This window comes from Cnephaeus nilssonii (assembly GCF_951640355.1).
Source record: "Cnephaeus nilssonii genome assembly, chromosome: 10".
Lineage (NCBI taxonomy): Eukaryota > Metazoa > Chordata > Mammalia > Chiroptera > Vespertilionidae > Cnephaeus > Cnephaeus nilssonii.
Window position 1 is genome coordinate 36,630,904 of NC_137081.1, and position 20,338 is coordinate 36,651,241.

Genomic DNA, 20,338 nt, shown 5'->3' on the forward strand with positions numbered 1-20,338 from the left:
ACATTGAGCAGTCGGGAATGTCTGTGAAGCAAAACCTGCCTTCCAGTCCTCGAGCCCCGAACCCCAGGGCCCACGCCCTGAACCCTGAACCTGGACCCTGAACCCCTGGGGGTGGAGAGACAACTCCCCTCCGGGAGCCGCTCCCACCAGGTGGGGCTTCTGCTGATGACAATCTCAACCATCTCGAATGTCCTGGACGTGTGGAGCGATGGCCATTGTGTTTGGATGAGGAAAAGCTTATGATTTTTGCCTCTAAACTGAAATGTGAGAAGAGGTTATGTAAGGGGCCCCCGGGGAGGGATCCGCCTGGAGGGGCCCAGGGAGTGGCGAGGAAGCCCCAGCCAGAGGGCAAGCGAAGGAGAGGGTGATTCAGTGGTCTCAGCTCTGGGAGCAGGTTGGGGGAAAGTGGGGGGCAAGGAGTCTGCCCCTCAACCTTAGGATGTGGCTGGGGATGGGCAGCCCCACACAGGTCTACAGGGAGCAGTCTCTGAGGATAGCAGTCTTCCTGTTTGCTCAGGACTCGGCGTGTTCCATGATTGTGGGCCTAGAGGGCTCAGGGGGAGAGTTTGGGTTCTTGTGGCCCGCAGGGCACCTGAGGACAGCCACCAGGATGCTGCTTTATGGAATGGGGGAGATGACAGGTCACAGCGCAATGTGCCTGACTCCTGACCTCAACCCCACTGACAGGTGACAGACCTCACAGTGGACACAGTCCCAGGCTACCTCACCATCCCCTCTCTGGCTCCCTCCCACCCCCACCTAGTAAATCATCCACCATCCACAGCTGGAGGTCACTCAGACTTAGGGGACTCAAGGGCCTGGAGCAGAGCAGGCTCCTCCTTAGGGACACGTGGTGGTGGGAACAAGTGAGTCACGGAAGTTTCTGGAACAGCTCCTGGTACAGGGGTGCATGAAAAAGGGGCTTCCCGGACGGGCCCTGTAAGGCCTGTCTCCTGGCTCCCCGCCCCACTGGCCCTGGTCCAGAGGTGCAAATAGGTGTTCTGGGGACGTGGCTGGGAAGTCAGATGATGTGCCCTTGTTTCTGGGCGGAGTTTGCAGCAGCCATTAGCCCTCTGAGCTGGGGATGGGTCATAGTGGGTCTGAGAGTGACTGGTGGGAGGATGGGACATTAGACCTGGTGGCTCACATTCCAGCTTACTGGTCTGAGGCAGAGGGCTGGGCTCGGGCCCTCGTCCTGACTCAGGCCTTGGGGTCAGTTCATCAAAGCCAGGGCCCAGAGGGGCTGCTGCCTGAGGGGTCCTCTGTGGCATATGGCCAGCTGGCAGTCCTGGTGCTCACTCCCCTGGCAAGGAGGGTGCACTCCTGATTCTGTGGATGGGAGCCCCTCCCACCCATGGTCCTGCCAGCCCCTTGCCTCTGGTTATCCCCACCCAGGGGAGGAGGAAACACGTGGCCTGGCTGGCCTCCCCTCACGCCTTGGGTCTGCCCCAAAGGCCATCCATTCGCACAGGATCCAGGCCACACACCTGGCACAGAGGTGTGAGTGTGAGCAGCTGGAGGCAGCCCTGCACAGGAAGCAGGTGGCAGAGTGGGCTTGGAGGTGACCCTGTGTCCCCTGATCAGGCTCTTCCAGTAGGGGTGCCACCTGCCCCCAGACTTCATGGTGGTTTCTCTGTGCTCCTACACCTCTGGCCTGCTCTTATGGGGGCTCCCGCCAGGTCCCACAAGTCACAGGCGGCCTCCCTCTCCTTTCCCAGGTCACCTGGGTGGCTAACCTCAAAAATCCACATCACGGGCTTTGTCTGAGCTGGGTGGCAGCCAAGGGCTCTGGGCCTCTGGCTTCAGCTCACACTTCCTGCCTGGATCCCGGAGCTGGGACCCAACTGGAGTGCAGTGTCCCTCGGCCCTAGCACCTGCAAGGGATCAGAGTGGTGGTGACACCTGAGGTGTGGGCGGCTGGGTGGAAAGAGAACGTTCCCTTTAAAGGAAGAGCAAGGCAGCCCCCGGACCTTCATGGAGAGAGGAATGGGGGGGGGGGGGGGCGGGGTGTGGGGTGTGGTGGTGCAGGAGTGTCCAGGTGGAGAGCTGCACCATGACCTCGGGGTATAGACGGAGGAGAGCAGGGATGATGGGCCTCCCACCACAGTCGGATGCTCTGGGTGAGGGAGGTGGGGCTGTACACCCACCAAGGGTCTTTGATGCTGGAAACCAAGATCAACAGTAATTAATATAAATGCGAGGAGTCCACCAGAAGGCTGGGTTTGGACTCCCCTTTGATATTCACTGGGTGAATATTTACATTTTATTACCTACTGCTGACTTAATGGCCTAAAGCAAGCTCCCCCAAACCTGATCATCTTACTGTTGACTAAACATTACCATTGATATGTCTGTTTGCATTCCTAAAAGGGAATTGTGGATTCTAGTAAATAAAAGCAGCTGGAAAAGGAGACTCAGTGAAGGAACTTGACTGCTACAGTTGAGCTTTTCCCTGGCCTCCCCCCATAATCAAATTAATATTTCTTGTGTATCAATTTGTGCGTCAGCCCTTTCTCCAAGCCTTTGAACCCGAAAGTCACACCGGCCATGGCTTTTCACACTTTGAGGCCAGGGAGGCCAGTTCTGAGCATCTCCTGGAGCTGAGTCCACACGGCCTCTGGACCCCCCTGTGGTGGGAGACGTGGCTGTCCTCCTTCCAGACCCCTCCGCTGTGTGACACCCAAGCCTGGATGCATTGAAGGTGAGTGGCTGTCTTCGCCCTACATGCAGGGTTGACCCCCTCCCCGCAGGGCAGAAGGCACAGGGAGACAACAGCCTCCAGGTACCTCAGTGCAGGCTACACAGAAAGCTCCTCCCTCCATTCTATCACCAAGCCCACCAACCTCTGCAAGGTTGTCAAGGGGCTCAGGCCACCCAAGGACCCCCTCTAGTCCCCTTCTCTCCCTACACACTCCCCCCCCCCCCCCCCAGACTTGGAAGGTCAGAGGAGGGGCATTGAGAGCCAACAAGACCTCCCAGTTTGGAGTGGGAGGGGAGGTGGTGGGGTTCAGGTGGGCTCTTGATGGGGATAGAAGGACAGGCAGGGGATGACATGGCTCCTCCATTTTCTCCTCGACTCAGTAGAGTGTGAGTGAGGAGGGGGGCTCAGGTGAAGGACCCAGCTTGCTAGTCAGTGAGCCAGGCCTCCTGGGGACACAGTCTCCCTCGGTCGGCGGGCAAGAGATGGACTGGCCAGGAGAGACGTGTGTTCCGTTGGTACAAACCAGGCTGCACATGGCTGCTCCCCAGCCTTGGTCTCCATGGGACACCCTTTGCTCAGGACAAAGGAAGGCCAAGTCCCTGCCACCCACCCCTGGCACTCCTCTCGCTGCCTTCCAGGTTTGAAATCAGTTCCTCTCCTGGAGCCCCAGCCGTCCCCATCACCCTTCACCGGCTCCCCTTCCCCCACTGACCCTGTGGTCAGTCCTTGGTCCTCATCCACCTGACAGCTGACCCCCAACCCTCCCCCCTCAGCGTCCTTAGCTGCTGCCTCCTGCTCTCCAGCCTCCAAGCCTCCGACAGCTGAGGCTGAGCCCCTAACCCCTTCTCTCTCCTGCTGGCTGCTCCCAGGGGCCCTCCTGGGGGCCCTTGGCTTTGGACACCAGGAGCTGAGGCTGTGGCCTCCATCCAGGCCTCGTCCTTGACCCGGCATGCAGCTGCGGTCTTTCTCCACAGACTCCGTGCCTTGGGCCAGCCCATCACCAATTGTGCCAACACCTCAGGACCTGCACCCCCTGAGGGCTGGTGGTTCCGGGGTTCCCCTGTTCCCTCGGGAAGGGGCCCTGTGGCGCTTCTCACGGGTGTTCACACAGCTGCCCTTTCTCGGGTTCCCTCACCAAGGGTCCTGAGAATTTGACCTTGTGAGGTGTGGTCACTGTCTACACCATGGCGTTGGGTTAGGGTTGGGGTTACAAAAACACACAACAAATTGGGAGGAAAGTACACATTTGTCACAACAGCAACAAAGTCTGAGGCCCCAGCAGGTGGAGATGGGGCCTCGGCACTTGGGCCCCGAGATGTCCCCACCTGTGGCACTTGTGTGTCCCGCCCCCCCCCCCCGCCCCCGCCACACCCGGAACTTTTTCCCAGCTGTAAACGGATGAACAGTTGGCTGCCCTCGGTCTGTCTGTCTGTTAGAATAACTGTCCTTTTCCCCAGCCCAGTGCCCTGAGTGTGCCCCAATGAATCAGAGGAATGGCATTTCGAAGTATAACCACGGCAGTTTTCCCCGGCTCATTTGCCCCACTGGGGCTCCCTGAGGAGCTAGGCTGATGCCTGCTTCGGGCCCAGGGAGGGCTGGCCCTGAGGAAGCAGTGGGAGCCCTGTGCCCTGAACCCTGGGGCTTCTGCCTCGGGCAGGACACAGGAGAGGTGGGCACCGTGGCGGGGCCTGGAGGAGGGAGCACCACCCCGAGACTGCCCTGGGCCTGGCCCCCTCCTGCCCATCAGTGAGCCCTTCCCTGTCTCTCACCTGACCCAGCAGCTTCTTAGAGAGGACTTGGCACTCCCCCGAGAGGCGCCCTATAGGATTGCTGACCCTGGCTGGCTTCACGACTTTCCCTGGGACCTCGGGCTTGGCCGTGTGGCTTCGCTGGCCTGTGAGATGTGAGGGCCTCCCCGCTATCCTCTATGTAAAGAGCGTGTAAGGCGGCTGCTAGAGCGCAGGGCAAACCCCACGGGAAACCAATCCTCGGGCAGACAGTGAGCTTGCGGAGCCACGCCTGCTGCTGGGCCTCCGAGGTTCTGGGTGGTTTGTCACGAAGCGTGAGTGTGGGGCTCGCTGGCTAATGCACCGGTATCCTAACCTGCTGGTCAGGTGCAATCTCCTTTGGTTTGTGCTGCTTGGATTCCCAGGTGGGTGCTGTCCACGCACTGCCTGTCTTTCCTTGGCGGCATAACGCCGTTTCTCTTTTCAACTCCCACCCCCATTTTAGAAGTGAGGCCCAGGGTGCTTAGCTCCAGCTCCTCTGAGAATGGAGGCAGGGCCTCATGCTTCTCCTCATCCTCTTTCCCTTGAGGGCTGTCCTGGGGTGCAGACCCCGTACCCTCTGAGGCCCGGCCCCGGAGCTCTGTGTGTGTGGAGATGCCAGGGTGGAGAAGGAAGCCCCACCGTGGTGGCCTGTCCCACCAGGTGTGCAGTGTCCCCCCTCCCCCAGAGCCTGGCCTCCTCCACATGGCTGTCTGTCCTGTCCAAGCCCCTCAATGGGCCACGGGACCCTTTTTTTTTTATGGACTTTGCACGTGGTCAAGTGCTGCAAACATTTCCCCAGTCTGTTGTCTGCTGTTTGTCTTTGAATGAGATTCATTTATTTCCTGAAGAAAGAAATGAGCTTTTATGCAGTAAAATCTACTAGTATTTTTGTTGAGTTCCTATGATGGAATCCTCATTGAAAAGTTTTTTTCAGCCCAAGATATAAGAAATAGTAAATGTCCTCCTGGCATAAAGCACACTTTTCAGAAGAAAAGGAGAGGGAGAACAGCTCCTGAACTTGGTCTCATATTTCCCTTTTTCCTCCTCAACAATGTTGACTGTCTTTGCTTACACTCAAGTATTTGCACCTCCTGAGTTCTGGATCCAGAGGCCCTGGAGGCTGCCCACAGCTCCCTCCAAGCTCACCCTAGGCCGACTGACCCTTGAGGTGGGCAGGGAGAGCAGGTGTGGACAGCGAGGGGAGCCTGGAGGAGAGGCTGAGAAAGAAACCAGCTCCCACCTGTGCTCAGGGAAGGGCTGGTTCTTCCTTTGGCGCGTAGATAATCCCTCCCATTGGGGTGAGGGTGGAGGGTGTGGCCTCATACCTGAGCTGGCAGGTGAACTTCTCTGGGAATCAAATTCATACTCTGCAAGGGGCCACATGCAGCTGTGGCCTGGGGCAGGAGCTGGCAGGGAGCCTGAACCCACCTGCCCTGCTGCGCCAGCCCCCAGGACCCGCCAGCATGCTGCTGTCCCTGCGGGGCAGCATGCAGAGGTAAGGTGGGGAGTCGGGGCGGCGGGGGGTCGGGGGGGTGGGGGGGGAGAACTTGGGTCCTCCAGGGGAGACAAAGCACTTCTTTAATCCTCGGATGTCCTGTGAACCTGGCAGAAAGGAGTCATTCTGTGTTTGTCTTAAAAAAGAAGTCACTTGGTTGGGGGCTCTAACATTCCCCTGAATTCACCCCCAGGCTCGGGCCTCTGGGGGACAAGAGCCCAGGGCTGAGGAGAAGATGAAGATTTGAGCTTTGGGGTGAAGGCCTGGGTGGAGGACTGCTAGGGGCCCGAGATTTGTAGTGATCTTCCATCCTCCTTCATGGCGTTGGCAGTTACCTGCATTTACATTTTGGTGTCTCCCTTCCTGTGAACTTTGTCACCATTCTGTGAGGAGGAGGCATGAAGGCTGGGGGGTAGGGTCACTCTAGCTGGGACCAAGCTGGGTTTCTCTGGCTGCTCAGCATCCCGTGCACAGGGCAGGCGAGGCAGCGTGGGGAGCCCCAGGCTGTCTGGTTGCCCTGAGTGTCCCAGGCTCACGGGCTCAGCTCAGAGCGCTTGGAGGAAGGGGCTCCCAACTCACTGCAGCCACAGAGTCCCTGTCCCCACAACCCTGCCCAGGGCCACCCAGAGCCTGTTCAGTTCCCTTGAATTGTGCGAACGTTTGCAGGCTTCTCTCGCTTGGCCCAGCAAACGGTGTGCTTGTTTGTTGAGGGGCAGAGAGAGGACAACCATGGGCAGGGCAGCTGGGTGGGCAACCCCGTGGCCCTGGGCAGTCCGAGCAGCTGAGAGCAGAGCCAAGACTTTCTGGTCAGATGGGCTGTGGCGTCTCAGGGAGTCAGTCCCCTTGCCTGTGATGAATGTAGGCACAAACCCTCCCCAGTGACTTCAAGGTTTTGGGTGACCCCTGATTTGGGGGGCATCTCCCCAGGCTCTCATGGCTGCTGGGGACCCCAGCCCAAGACTGTGGACTCGTTGGCTGTATGGCAGTTGTTGGATGGCTTTGGGATATTCGCCTGGGCCTCTAAAAACTGGCATTTCTGTTTGTTTGGGACTCAGTTCTGTGGGAGCAAAGAACCCTGAGAGTGCTGAGCCCTGAGGATCTGTGCTGTGGGGGCTGTGTGGCCTGTGGGGGCTCCATGCATTTCAGGACGCTTGCCGGGGGGGCTGAGTGCTGAGAGCACCTCCCTGCCAGCTCTTGGTGACACGTGGCTGTTCCCTTTATAAGCAGAGGAGGTAGAGTCTCAGACACACTGAAGTTGGGAGGGAGGCCAGCTGTAGGGGGGCTCCCAACCAACCCTGACAGGACCCCACTTGCCAATTAGGCAGCAGAACTTTGATGGGGATGGTGCTGCCTCCCTGGGGGACCTAGGCAATAGGAGCTCTGGGCTTCTGGGTGTCCTGTGGGGCCGAAGGAGGAGCCACTACAGGCCCACAGCCCTGATACTTCCTGTTCTGTCCTATAATTATTTATCTATTCTATGTTTATCCTATATAGAAAAGGCTAATATGCAAATTGACTGTCACTCCAACACACAAGATGGCTGCCCTCATGTGAACACAAGATGACTGCCCCCATGTGGACACAAGATGGCTGCCACAAGATGGCCAGCAGGGGAGGGCAGTTAGGGGTGACTGGGCTGGCAGAGGAGGGCAGTTGGGGAGACCAGGCCAGCAGGGGAAGACAGTTGGCGGGGGGGGGGGGGGGGGGGACACAAGGCCTGCAGGGGAGGGCATTTGGGGGAGGGGAAACCAGGCCTGCAGGGGAGGACAGTTGGGGGGAACCAGGCCAGCAGGGGAGGGCAGTTGGGGGGGACCAGGCTTACAGGGGAGGGCAGTTGGGGGGGACCAGGCTGGCAGGGGAGGGCAGTTAGGGGCAACCAGGCTGGCAAAGGAGGGCAGTTAGGGGTTACCAGGCCAGCAGGGGAGGGCAGTTGGGGGCAAACAGGCCTGTAGAGGAGGATAGTTAGGGGCAACCAGGCTGGCAGGGGAGGGCAGTTAGGGGTGACCAGGCCGGCAGGGGAGGGCAGTTAGGGGCAATCGGGCTGGCAGGGGAGCAGTTAGGCATCAATCAGGCTGCCAGGGGAGTAGTTAGGGGGTGATCAGGCTGGCAGGGAGAAGCGGTTAGGGGCAATCAGGTAGGCAGGCAGGCGAGCGGTTGGAGCCAGCAGTCCTAGATTGTGAGAGGGATCCCAGATTGGAGAGGGTACAGGCTGGACTGAGGGACACTCCACCCATGCATGAATTTCATGCACCGGGCCTCTAGTTATTTTATATTCTACATCTAGTATATATTTATTCTGTTCCATCCCATCCTACTCTATAATATTTTATTGTATTCCATTTTTATTTTACTGTTCTATTTCACTCTATTCTACTCTATTCTGCTCTATTCTATTCCTCGCCACTCCTCTCCCTTCCATTCTATTCTACTCTGTTCTACAAAAGCACTGGCTGCATCCCCTGCATTGATAGTGAGACCCACTGAATCGACTTCTTAGCAAATGGCGTGCAGCCCACAGTTGAGAGTACACCATCCTAGGCTGCTGAGCGTGAAGCAGTGATTGGGAGGAGGATCGGCGTCCTTTGGGGTAATGGGGACATGGGCTGTACTGGGCTCTCCTTGTGCCAGCAGTCTGTTAACAAGCCCCCGGGACCCAGCCGCTGGAAGAGAGGACGTGGCGTTTCTCAGGGACAGTGGCCCCTCTGCGCCCACTCCTGGCACCCCCCTCCCCCCAGGGGCTGCATTCAGCCTGACAGTTGAGGGGCTGGAAGGCCCTGGACAGCCTTGTGCTCACTGGCTGTTGGCGGGGGTGCCTCAGTTTCCCCCACATGGCCTTCCAGGGGAATAACAGCTTCCTTGGGTGGCTGTCTTGAGCAGGGTCTCAGGGCAGCAGAAGCAGACGCTGCATTATTCATGCTGTGCTCAGAATCGCACAGCATCACTTCCGGCACATTCTACTGGTCGAAGCGACATCCTGTCATTCCCAATTCAATGGCAGTGAAATGGGCGGCATCTTGATGGGAGGGTAGCAGGTCGGTGGCGGGTGTGGCGGGACAGCATCTGTGGCCACGTTTCTCCTCTGCCACATCCTGCAGGTGGTGACAACGTGGCCTTCTTTTCCTTTTCTAGATGAAGTCCCGGGAGCAGGGTGACCCACACTCCTCTCCTCTGTGATTTGGGGGATGTTGAGTTTGGATGCCTGGCACCCCATCACTTTCTTTTAAAAAAAAATACTTTTTTATTGATTTTAGAGAGGAAGGGAGAGGGAGAGAGAAATAGAAATATCAGTGATGAGAGATAATCATTGATTGGCTGCCTCCTGCATGCTGGGCATGTGCCCTGACCGGGAATTGAACTGTGACCTCCTGGTTCATAGGTCGACGCTCAACCACTGAGCCATGCTGGCCGGGGGCCCCTGTTTCTTTTTGATTTGGCCTTTATATGGATGGCTCTGTGCTCTGAACTTGCTGACCCATGGTCTCCACTCTGCACTGACTAGGTCTCCAGCACTGGGAACTGCCCCTGGCCTCCGGGAGTCCTGTGCCTGGCCTCACTCAGGTCTCTCTGGGAGGTACTGGAGGCTAGCTCCTCAGCCCACTGAGTCGGGAAGGCATCTAGGCCGCCTGTTCCTGAGGATGCAGCCTTTGCTGCCAAGTGCTTGTGTGTGTGTGTGTGTGTGTGTGTGTATGTGCATGTGTGTATGTGTGAGTGTATGTGTGTTGAGTGTGTGCGTGTATGCATGTGTGTGAGTGTGTGCATGTGTGAGTGTGTGTTGAGTGTGTGTATACATGTGTATGTGTGAGTGTGTGCATGTATGTGTGCGAGTGTGTGCGCGTGTATGTGTGCGTGTATGTGACTGTGTGTGCATGTATGTGTGTGAGTGTGTGCGTGTAAGTGTGTATGAGTGTGTGTGTATGTGTGAGTGTGTGGGTGTATGTGTGAGTGTGTGTGAGTGAGTGTGTGCGTGTATGAGTGAGTGTGTGTGAGTGTGTGTGTATGTGTGTGAGTGTGCGTGTATGTGTGTGTGAGTGTGTGTGCGTGTATGTGTGTGAGTGTGTGCGTGTAAGTGTGTATGAGTGTGTGTATGTGTGAGTGTGTGTTTGTGTGTGAGTGTGAGTGTATGTGTGAGTGTATGTGTGAGTGAGTTGTGCATGTATGTGTGTGTGTGTGTGTGTATGAGTGTGTGTGAGTGTGTGTGTGAGAGTGTGTGTGTAGGGAAGCCCTGAGAAACTGTTCCGTCTCATCCTTAGCCCTTGCTAATTAAATGCTCTCTCTGCACTCACACCCTTCCAGCTAAAGTGCCATTAGGGTTCCATAAGGACCAGGCGAAGGGACAATAGATGGGTGGATGAGCAGTGACTGCTGTTAGGGGATAGCTTTATCTGATGATTTTGGACCCTACACATGAGCTCTCTCTAGGTGGGGGCCCTGCATTAGCTGAGGAAGAATTTGTTCTAAGGAAGCCCAGAGCCCAGAGGCCAGATGGAGAGCTTCTAGGCCATGTGTGTGGTTGGGGGGTGGCAGTGTCCCTTTCCAGTCCATTCTGCTTCCCTCCGGCTCTGGGACCCTGACAGGAAAGAGAGGATGGGGCAGGTGACCGGGTGTGTGATTCTTCTACCTGTAGTGCTGGATTTTGGGCGTGATTTGTAAGATCACCCCCCAAAAATTAGAGATTAGGCTGGGTGTTGTTTTTCTAGATTCCAGCTAAAATTGGCTGATCGCTGAATGATGGTCAGACAATGGGTTCCATGTCCTTTTATAACCCCACAGAGGGCAAATGTTTGTCCATTTCTCATGAGCTGGTCAGATGGGCCTGCAAGGTGTAACCCTGGATATAAAACCATTGTGAATCTTGCTCATATGCTGGCTGTCTTGCCTGTTTATTGCTCACAATTTTATATATTTTATTGGTTGTTACCAGATGCCAGGAATTCTTCCTGAGCAACCTGGGAATGGCCTCACCTGGGGCACTCACTGGTCAGCCCTCGGCTCACCGGGGCGTGGGCTTGGGCCTGGGCGCCTTACGCTCTCCCCATTGGCCCCCAGTGGAACTGGACCAATGCCAAATCCTGTTCTCAGTTCCAAATGCGGGGAGTTTGAGGCTCCTGAGCAACGCGGGCCACCCCCAAAGGGAAGGGGGTGCCACAGAGAAGTGTTTGTTTGAGTGGTGAAGTTCTTAGGGATTGCGGTGGCCCCTTCCAGCTAAAGGCACTTGGAAGCATGATCACATGGTTTATACTTTTCAACTATTTTTCATAATTTTTCTCACAATTTAAATTAAAATTTTTTGGCTTTAAATTTTTTTTTTTTTTTTAGCAGCTGGAGTCATTTAAACAGTGTTAAAATTTTATTTTTTCAAACAGCTTTATTGACATGTAATTCACATACCAAGCAATTCATCCATTTAGCCTTGTGCAACCACTGGGCTCTCGTTAAAGGCTAACCATCTATGAGCAACTCCTGGTGTCAGGACAGGCCGGAGAGGGACTCCCTGCCTCGGCCCTGAGGGTTGCTGGCCGCTCTGGGCTGACCACTGGTCCCCCCTTGGCCACTGCCTTCCCAGGTCACTTCAACCCCCACAGCCCTACTGACCCCACGGGCGGGGTTGGAGCTGGAGCCAGAAGAGCCTCTCTTTAGAAACGGGGAGTTCTCTACAAGACTTCCTGGTTCTCACTGAGCAGCTGCGAAGAACTGAGACACATTCATGCTGCCTCAAGGCCAAAGAGATTATTGTAAGTTGCAAACAGATGGTCAGTGTGGGCAGAATCTTATTAAAGCCTCTGCAAGGAGTCGGTAAACCGCAGTATTTGTGGGAGGGAGTTTTATGGTGGAACAAAATGTCGACTGGAGAGTATCGTAAGGGAGGCCAGCCTGGCAGGCGTCCCAGCAGGGGTTAAACCCAGCAGGTGTCAGGGGACAGCACACCGCTTCCCTGGGAGGGTCACATGAGTTCAGTGGAAATGACTGTAGCACAGTAACCCCGTGGCTCTGTGACCACAGTATGGCCTTCTAGAAGGGCAACCCTCTGGGGTTTGGAAACTTGTCCCTTCTCACTCTGGTGCAGACTACTGGTTCCCCCAGATCCGTGCACCTCACTGGGGCCCTGCTTCTCCTAAGTCCCCCAAAGTCCCCCACCTGCTTCTCCTGGTCACTCCCCTTTCTGCATCGCAAGGGGTCCCTGTGCTGCTGCCCACAGGCCGCTGCTGACTTGGGCGTCCTTCCCTATTGGGCCCCACTCACTGCTGTTCTATCACTTATTAAAAAAAAAATAAAAATATATATATATATTTCAGAGAGGGAGAGAGAGGGAGAGATAGAAACATAAATAATGAGAATCATTGATCGGTTGCCTCCTGCACGCCCCCTACTGGGGATCGAGCCCTCAACCTGGGCATGGCCCTTGACCGGAATCGAACCTGGGACCCTTCAGTCAGCAGGCTGATGCTCTATCCATTGAGCCAAACCAGCTAGGGCTATCACTCCCCACCCCCACATTTATTTATTTAATTATTTATTTTGCACTTAACCATACAATATACAAACTAAATCTATTACCAGGTTGTAGATATAAGATAATTAGCTACTTACATGCAAAAAAATATTAATATTTCAAGAAAAATGATTTTAAATATAATAAAATCGTATCACTTATTTTTTAAAAATATTTTTATTGATTTCAGACAGGAAGGGAAGAGAGATAGAAACATCAATGATGAGAGAGAATCATTGATTGGCTTCCTCCTGCACACCCCACATTGGGGATTGAGCCCGCAACCCAGGCATGTGTCCTGACTGGGAATCGAACTGTGACCTCCTGGTTCACAAGTTGACACTCAACCACTGAGCCATGCCAGCCGGGCTGTTCTATCACTTATTAAGGATCAGCTATTCCCACCTGTCATAAGGACTGGGGCAGCATCAGGGAGAGAGTTACTTGGAGAACAAGGCTGAAGTGAGGGAGGGAAAAGCTTATCTAGTGTCCGTGTGTGTGCATTGTGTGCAATGTGTGTGCAGCACGTGCAGTGTTGACAGTGTCCACAGTGTGTGCTTTGTGTGTGCAGTGTGCTCAGTGTGTGCACTGTGTGTGCTTTGTGTGTGCAGTGCCCACACTGTGTGCATGGTGTGCAGTGTCCACAGTGTGTGCACTGTGTGTGCTTTGTCTGTGCAGTGCCCACACTGTGTGCAGGGTGCTCAGTGCATGCAGAGTGTTAAGTGTCCGCAGCGTGCACATTTCCCTTCCTGGGCGAACCCTCAGGGTCTCTGGCATCCGCCTGAGCTTGTCCCTCCCCACATGGTGCCGCTGTGTCCTGACCTGGTTCTTTCCACTGGACGTGCTCTGCTGGGCGTGCCTTGGCTCTCCCGGCGCTCCAGGAGGCTTCCCCACCTGCCCGTGTGGAGAGGCGCCGTGCGGGCGGGCGGGGGCAGTGTGGCCTGCTGATGAATGTGTCTCTGGGCACAAGCCTCTTCCCCAGCGAGTGGCCTCAGGCGAGACATGGGATCTTCCTGAGCCCAGTGGGTACCAGTGACCCCCTGGAACTCCATGGGGTAGAGCAGGTCAGGTGTCAAGGGGTACTCGGTGACTCCAGGACAAATCCTTGCACATGTCCTCTCTGGACAAAGGCTCTGTGCACTTTAACTCAGAGGTCCTGAGAGGTGGTGTCAATCACAACAGTGAGGGACAGCCCTACATTATGGGGTGCCCCTGTCCTAGCCTGTCTCTTCCCTGATCTGGTCACAGTGTCTCCCTTGGGTGTCCCAGCCCGGGGACTATTGCCTGAACCCCACCTGCTGCGTTCCTGGAACCCAGGCGGGCCCTCTAAGTGTCCTCTTTTGTGGGGCTTCTCCCCTTCTGTGGGGGGGGGGGGGCGCGCAGAATGCCAGGATGTACTACCTCTCGGCCCCCACCCAGGATGTGCCCCTGGGGTATGAGTTCAGGGGTCTCAGTCAGGGGTCTCAGTCAGGCCAGTCTCCAGAGACCCCTGACCTGCTCTCACCTCCACCTGTCAGATTCCTGCCCACTTCCCGGAGAATGGATCTGCCTCTTGGCTTCCCCTGGCTTTGGGCAGTGGGTAGTGTGGCAGGGGGCCAAAGGGGAGTAGAGTCTGATGATCCATCCACCCAGGGCCTGCACAGGCCGGCACACAGTACAGGAGCCCAGCCTGTGGTACATGAGGGGCAGAGGGTATAGCCACTTAGGGTTCAACAGGAGCTGTTACATGGGTGATGCTGAGCTGAGGTGGGTGGGGTGGGTGACACCAGTCCCTCCTGTGCCCCTGACTGGGGGGCTCACTGGCTCACCTACCCACAGGTGCTTCTGGACCCTCCTCATCCTGACCCCGCTCCTGCTCCTGCTGGTTGGCCTCCTGCATGTGGATATGGAAATGCTCACACCGTGAGTGCTGCATTGGGTGCTCTGTGGTCTGGGCACTGCTCCCTCCCACACCAGTACAGGGCCCCAGCCTGCCTTTCTCCAAGCACTGGCCAGTGACCGGGCAGGTCACACCTCCTAGATGGGGTGGGCCCTTCCTTTTGGGGACCCATTAGCTTCTTGAGGCAGGGCTAGGGCCTAGGTTTGGGGAGATCAGGACCCCTGCTCCCTGCCTGTCAGTGGTATGTCCTCTGTGAAGCCCAGGCCCCACGGGGATGGCCACACAGGCCCGGCACTTGAGCCTGGCTGCTGGGAGCGTTTTGTGGCCTCAGGTCACCTCCCCCTGTCCCTACCGCCAACTTTGGTTGGATCTCCTTGGGGTGTGGGGGAATGCCAAAGTCCCTGGGTCTCTTTGCCACCCCTGCCTCCTCACTGTCCCCAGGGCCAGTGCAGGCCTCTGGACCCTGCCTCCCTCCCCCATCCTGGGTCTCTCTTATTGGCCCTGCTTTGGGGTCTTGCTGCTCCACCGCTGGGGGCACCAGCCTCCACGCTTGCCCTGCGGTCAGGTTGGCCCATCCTGATAGGAAGAGTCAGCCAAGAAATGCCAGACACGTGGCCCAGGCCACAGGGCCAGCACCGTGTCAGGTGCCCCAGGAGCCAGACAAGAAGTTGGGGGGCCAAGAAGGGTGCCAGCATCTAGGGGTCCTGCCTGTAGTACATGAGGGGCAGATGATGCAGCCACCTAGGGAGAATCATGTTTGTGCCAGTGGGTCCTTGGGTAAGGTGACCAGACGTCCCGCTTTTGGCGGGACAGTCCCGATTTTTAACAATTTGTCCCGCGTCCCGCGGCGTTTTAAAAAAGTCCTGATTTTTGGAAAGAATGCATGACAAGCTAGGGAACGGCAGGAGAACGGGAAGGGAATATACGGTTTTCGGCGGCCATGTGGCTATTTAGCCAGGATATGAGTTTTATATTATTTTTGTTAATTTTATAATGTTAAACTTTAATAATAACAAATAATTGTTGAGAACTGATTATCGAGAACTGCTTATCAAAGTTCGCATTGTTGATCAGTTGTTAGAATTTGACCACCATTGTTTGGACTTAATGAACAATGGCATTTTTTGGGATTGGCAACGACGAAAACATTTTGTAACTGTCTCTCAGACGATACACATTGTACTGCGTGCTAGTAAGCTAGTTAAACAAGTGATGTCATTACAAATCAGCTATTCAGATAATTTAGGTAAGTAATTTATTTATTTCATAAATACATAAATTTTCTTGAATTTAGCAGACAGTACTCGTATTATTTATATTTTATAGTGGCGGCAAAAAGTCTAGCGCCGGCCTTGAAAGTGACACGACTTACGTTACGGCAAATTCAGAGGAAAAATAATACAAGTTAGTATTGTTATTATTTAGAAAGAAATATAGGATTAAAATAATTTTTAAAATATAGTTACTTTATAACAATCAAATTAATTTAATTTATAAACTAACAATAAAATATGTTCATGTAATTATGTACCTACTTACTGTGTTTTTAAGCAATATGTATATAATAATTTATAATATAATTTTAAATTATTTTTTTTAGATTTTTAACATAATGAGTAAGAAAAGAGGATGCAAATTCAATGATGATCTAAGAAGTGAATTTCCTTTTATTAAAAAAAAAACAAAAGTGATTACAATATAGACCAAATTTTTAATCAAGAACCCTCCCCCCCACCCCCATCCCCGGGCCGAAACCGGTTTGGCTCAGTGGATAGAGCGTCGGCCTGCGGACTCAAGGGTCCCAGGTTCGATTCCGGTCAAGGGCATGTACCTTGGTTGGGGGCACATCCCCAGTAGGGGGTGTGCAAGAGGCAGCTGATCGATGTTTCTCTCTCATCGATGTTTCTAACTCTCTATCCCTCTCTCTTCCTCTCTGTAAAAAATCAATAAAATATATATATTTTTAAAAGCCCCCCCCCCCCCCCGGTCAATCGTGTCCCGCTTTACCAATGTTAAAATCTGGTCTCTTTATCCTTGGGGTCTGCAGGGTTGGGGGGTCTCTAGGTTAGAGGGACCACAGTGATGCGGCTGGGAGGGTTGGGATGTCACCACTATGGGGAGTGCGGGTTGGGAGGCTGCTGGGTTGGAGGTCATGTAGTTGGGGGAGCAGGTTGGGGGTCGCTGGGTCATGCAGCTGGGAGGTTTGCTGGGTTGGGGTCTCTCCCAGTGGGGATTTCCGGTTGGGGGTGCATGGGGGGCAGTGTCCCTCACTGATGGCAGCATGCTGTCCTCCCAGCCTCCTCGGCGGCCAGACTGAGGGGCTGCCCATCACCAACATCATGTTTCTCAAGACGCACAAGACCGCCAGCAGCACGGTGCTCAACATCCTCTACCGATTTGCAGAGATGCACAACCTGTCGGTGGCGCTGCCAGCCGGCTCACGCTTCCACCTGGGCTACCCCTGGCTCTTCCTGGCGCGCTACGTGGAGGGCGTGGAGCAGGATGGCCCACAGCGGCACTTCAACATCATGTGCAACCACCTGAGGTTTAACCTGCCCGAGGTGGGGCTGGGGGCGTGCCCTCTGCAGGTGGGAGATGGGGCGTCATGGAGGGGCAGGACTCCGCCGCAGGCCTTGAAGGCACTTCGTGGTTTTGAGGCTGACCATGCGGGAAGGCGTCAGGCCTGGCCTCGGGAGAGACTGTGGGGTGTGTACAGGGACCTGGCTGGAGGGGGCTGGTAGCGGTCCATTGGAAGACCCTGCCACTCCAACCCCCACTTCTCTTGGCCTGCAATTGCTCTTGGAATCAGATAGGGGTGCCCTCACAGCCTGCGGCCCTCTCCTCCTTCTCCAGATTCCTCTTGTTCCCAAACCGCACAGTCTTCCCACCCCAGGACCTTTGCATGCGCTGCCCCCTTCAGTGTGATGCTCTTCACACCTCCTCTTGTGGGCCATTTGGGTCTCAGATTCTTAGAGATCCTCTCCTCCTGGGGGCTTCCCTGACTTCCCTTCCCGGAGGGAGTTTGGGGGAAGGGCAGGGCCAAGTTCCAGTGTTTTAGGATCATTCTGGACACTCGTGGAAAGTGGCGGTCAAGGGAGCAAGGTAGCCTGGACGGGATGCAGGGAAGCCCGTGGGAGAGGTGGTGGGCAGGATCAGGTGTGCAGTGGGGGTGGGGGTGGGGGTGGGGGTGGGGGGAGGACACCTGCCCCCTGAGCGAGCTTCTGGAAGAAGCCGGAGCGTCACCAGCCCTCATTCTGTCTCCGCACAGGTGCAGAAAGTGATGCCCAACGACACTCTATACTTTTCCATCCTCAGAAACCCCATCTTCCAGCTGGAGTCCTCCTTCACCTACTACAGACTCAACGCGCCCGCCTTCAGGGACGCCCCGAGCCTGGACGCCTTCCTGGCGGCCCCGCACACCTACTACAACCAGAGCCTGAGCCTGAAAAACGCCTGCGCCCGGAACCACATGTGGTTCGACCTGGGCTTCGACCCCAACGCGCCGGTGGAGGAGAGCTACGTGCGCGCGCGCCTGGCCGAAGTGGAGCAGCGCTTCCAGCTGGTGCTCATCGCCGAGCACTTCGACGAGTCCATGGTGCTGCTGCGGCGCCGGCTGCGCTGGCGGCTGGACGACGTCGTCTCCTTCAAGGTCAACTCGCGCAGCCAGCGCACCGTCACCCGCCTGACGCCCGAGGGCCAGGAGCGCGCCAAGCGCTGGTGCGCCCTGGACTGGCGCCTCTACCAGCACTTCAACCGCACCTTCTGGGCCGCAGTGCGCGCCGAGCTGGGCCCGCGGCGCCTGCGCTCCGAGGTGGCGAGGCTCCGGGCGCGGCGGCGCGAGCTCGCAGCCCTGTGCCTGCAGGACGGCGCGCCCAAGAACAAGACGCAGATCACCGACCTCAGGCTGCAGCCATTCCAGTCCGGGCAGGCCGACATCCTGGGCTACAACCTCAGGCAGGGCTTGGACAACGAGACGCTGCGCATGTGTCAGAGGATGGTCATGCCCGAGCTCCAGTACATGGCCCACTTGTACACCCTGCAGTTCCCCGAAAAGCCCCCCAAGATCATCCCCTTCCTGAAGGCTTAGCCCCTCCGTTTGATGCCCGTCCCTGTGCTGTCACGTTGGGAGGCTCGTAGCTGGGCTCCTGGGATTACAGCCCCGCCCCCCAGTGTCCAGGGAGGAAAACACCTGCAGGAGGAGCTCATGTTGGACGCAGTCCAGAAGGGAGCCTGTTTGTTGTTCGTGGGGAGGGATTGAGGGCGCTCTGCCTGGCAGGACATGATTCCTGGCTGCTCGGGGGTCCAGCGGTTAGAGTACGATGCCCACCGTCAGTGTCATATGCCCTGCGCTCTTCAAAACGCGTGGTGCCCGGAGCACTGGGGGAATAGCTCCTCTCACAGCTCAGCCTGGAGGCTCAGCCGGTCCTGCCGGCCCGGTGCTGGGGGCCCCTTCCGTTCCCTCAGGGCCTCCAGCTCAGAGGACCTGGCAGCTGGGCTGGGCACCTGCAGCGGCGGGTACTCCTGTGTGTAGGTGTGTCCACACTTTTCAGGTAAATCAGCATTTCAAAGAAGGGGAGCACCCCCCCCCCCCCACACACACACCCAAACGATCAGAACAGGAGGCAGCAGCTCCCTGGAACACTGGGAGCAGAGGACGTGGCTAGTGCCTTCTCCCAGGAGGGGCAAACTTTTTCAAAGTGATTTTAACCCACAGAGCAGGGTAAACAAGAGCTTTCTTAGTACCATGGCTCCTGTTAGGAGGACACTCCACACGGCGCTACCACCAGGTGACTTCAGCTCTTTCGGAAAACCCGGTCCAGTTAAGACAGGCCAGTAAGCCAGGGAAAGTAGAATAGGAAAGTTGAGACAAATATTTAAATGACCTAGCAGTTTACAGCCAGCTAGTAAATTGCAAAATCCTATATTCTGTAACCAACGACACCTAAGAGTAAATGGTTTACACTTCTTCCTAACCAGAGGGTATACAGCTTAACTGACTCCTCAGAGAGATAGATAGCAGAAATCCAGTTAGTACAGTTTGTACCAACCACACCCAAGGATGATAAAGTTATAGAAATGAATTTGCCCGGCCTGGCTTGGCTCAGTGGTTGAACTCTGACCTATAAACCAGGAGATCATGGTTAGATGACCAGGTTGCAGGCTCGATTCCCAGTAGGGATCGTGCAGGAGGCAGCAGATCAATGAGTCTCACTCATCATTGATGTTTCTATCTCTCTCTCCCTCTCCCTCTCTGAGATAAAAAATAAAATAAAATAAAAAGAAATAAATCTCATTTTGGTGCATCACCATAAATCTGATGAATATTCTGTTGAAATCCTCTCCTATGCTCTGGCCAGTTTGCTCATTTGGTTAGAGCATCTTCTCAATATGCCAAAGTTTCAGGTTCGGTTCCCAGCCAGGGCACACACAAGAATCTACCAATGAAGGCATAAATAAGTGGAACAACAAATCTATGTTTCTCTCTTTCTATCTTCCTCTCTCTCTCTCTCTCTCTCTCTCTCTCTCTCTCTCAAATTAATACAAATTAAAAAAGAGATCCTCCCCTAAGACTTCCCCTAAACTCCAAGCCTTTAAAACCCTTAAAACAAAGGACCCAGTGTGAACTTTTCTTCCTGGGAGCATGCCAAGCCTTATCCTTCCTCCTCTTCTTCCCCCACAGGCATGCACCTCCTAAACTCTAAGGGTCCCATGAGACTTGCAACCAGGGGAGCAATGGGCAGTGGCAGCTCATCCAGGGCTCACCCCCTGAACCTGTCTCCAAGGCCCCCCTTGTCTCTGACTCGAGTGAGCTGACAGCCACCTCGCCTTGGCTCACTATTTCCCCTAAAGTTCCTAGAGAGCCAAAGCAGCTCCGCCTGGTCTCTCTCCTGCTGCTTCTACCCTAAGCCCTTCCTTACTTCACTGTCCCCAGCTTTAATGAATGTCCTCTCAAATAAAAAATAAAAAGGAGAATGAGTTTTTAGTGAGATTAGAAGACATATTG

General features: G+C 55.3%; 1 protein-coding gene across 2 annotated transcripts; it reads left to right on the plus strand.

Moving 5' to 3' along the window:
• The first annotated feature begins 5,782 nt into the window (after window positions 1-5,782).
• GAL3ST2 (galactose-3-O-sulfotransferase 2) lies at window positions 5,783-19,577 on the plus strand. Of its 2 annotated transcripts, none has more exons than XM_079782700.1 (4): window positions 5,783-5,965; window positions 14,274-14,357; window positions 16,631-16,895; window positions 17,603-19,577. In XM_079782700.1, the coding sequence occupies exons 1-4, from the start codon at window positions 5,934-5,936 to the stop codon at window positions 18,419-18,421; spliced, it is 1,200 nt and encodes a 399-aa protein (XP_079638826.1). In that variant the 5' UTR covers window positions 5,783-5,933; the 3' UTR covers window positions 18,422-19,577. The 2 variants fall into 2 exon arrangements, with proteins under 2 accessions (XP_079638826.1, XP_079638827.1); XM_079782701.1 differs by having other exon boundaries at window positions 5,914-5,965; window positions 16,738-16,895.
• Window positions 19,578-20,338: the final 761 nt, after the last annotated feature.